This window comes from Morus notabilis, unplaced genomic scaffold, assembly GCF_000414095.1.
Source record: "Morus notabilis unplaced genomic scaffold, ASM41409v2 C11425458, whole genome shotgun sequence".
NCBI classification, from domain to species: Eukaryota; Viridiplantae; Streptophyta; class Magnoliopsida; order Rosales; family Moraceae; genus Morus; species Morus notabilis.
Window position 1 is genome coordinate 1 of NW_010387239.1, and position 1,587 is coordinate 1,587.

The following is a 1,587-nucleotide window of genomic DNA, read 5'->3' on the forward strand; positions in this document are numbered from 1 at the left end:
AGAGAGAGAGAGAGAGAGAAGATGAAGCAAAGGAAGAGAGCGCAAAGAGAGCCGTCAGAAACCCTAACGCAGGAATTAACAGTAGAGATCGGCGACGACGGAGAAAGGAAAGGCTTTTACGCTTGCTATCTATTGGTTTCCCTCAGTCCTCGCCACAAAGGCCATACTTACATTGGGTATTCTCTCTTTCTTCTTTTTTCCTCGGTTTTTGATTAGAAATCACCATTTTCTTTTAATTTTATCCCAAATCGATCTTTTTTTCTCCCTCTTTTTCCTGATCTGGAGCTTGCTGATGCAGATTCACAGTGAACCCACGACGTCGTATTAGGCAGCACAACGGCGAAATCGGGTGCGGAGCGTGGCGAACCAAGAAGAGGCGTCCTTGGGAGATGGTCTTGTGCATCCATGGCTTCCCTTCTAACGTTTCCGCTCTTCAGGTTTTGTTTCATTCTTTTCCCAGTTCAACCAGAACAAAATCGATTCTTTATAGCTTCTTGCTAAGTGGGTCTTAATTTATATCCTCTCTAATAAATCCGTACTTTTCTTTTGGTAGCCATTTCTTCTGAATTTGTTGTATGAAAATAATGTGCGTTCTCTTATTGACCTGACCAAAACTGATTGATGAAGACTCATATCTGTTTGGAGTCCTATTTTAACATCATTTACTATGAAACTTGCAGTTTGAGTGGGCATGGCAGCACCCAAACGAATCGTTGGCTGTGAGGAAAGCGGCCGCGAGTTTTAAGTCTTTATCTGGAATAGCCAATAAGATCAAACTGGCATACACCATGCTTACCTTACCTTCATGGCAGAGGTATGATCTGATTAGCCATGTCAATGGTTGGACATTGCAATTACTATAACTTACTGAATATGTATTATCTCCATTTATGTCAATAGCTTGAACATCACTGTAAACTATTTCTCAACAAAGTACACTCAGCACTCTGCTGGCTGCCTGAGTTTGCCGCAGCACAAGAAGGTCAAAATTTGTCCCATGGATGAGCTTCCGTGCTATGTCAAAGGGGATGAGGGTTTGTTTGAAAATGAGGGCGAATGGGATAATGAAGAACGGGATGAAGCTGGCAGCGGCAGTGAAAGTGCAGAAGAAACATTGTCAAATTCCATGTTTGGAAACACGGAAGAACATGATAAGAACGGCCTTGGTAAACTATATGGCTGGATAACTGAAGGAGAAGATTGTAGAGAACAATCTACTTTTGCAGAGTTACCTGCAAGACCATCTTTAAATGTGAGTAGTAGTGGTTCACTTGCTGGAGAATTTACTGATGATACTGGTATCTCTGGGCTATTTAAAGACGAAAGTTTTAAATCGAAGCGACCAGCAAAGGATCCATCTAAATCTCTAGTAACCATAGACGATGATCAACCACCTAGCAGCCATATTGTGCCTAGTGAAGTAGAGATTATAGATGTGACGACTCCATCTCCTCTATGCAGAAGTAGCTTGTGGGGGAACAAGGCCAACAAAAGAGCAAGGAATAAAGAGCCCCACAATGCGCCTGGTGAAGTAGAGGTGGTAGATTTGACGACTCCATCTCCTCTATGCAGAAGTAGTCTATGGAG

General features: G+C 42.5%; 1 protein-coding gene across 1 annotated transcript; it reads left to right on the plus strand.

The window, feature by feature from the left end:
• Positions 1-7: 7 nt before the first annotated feature.
• LOC112095210 lies at positions 8-1,574 on the plus strand (the record flags this gene model as incomplete). The annotated part of the gene is made up of 4 exons (XM_024176890.1): positions 8-176; positions 299-437; positions 681-814; positions 901-1,574. Coding segments are annotated over exons 1-4 (1,102 nt in total), but the record flags the coding sequence as incomplete, so codon positions are not given.
• Between the last annotated feature and the right edge of the window lie 13 nt (positions 1,575-1,587).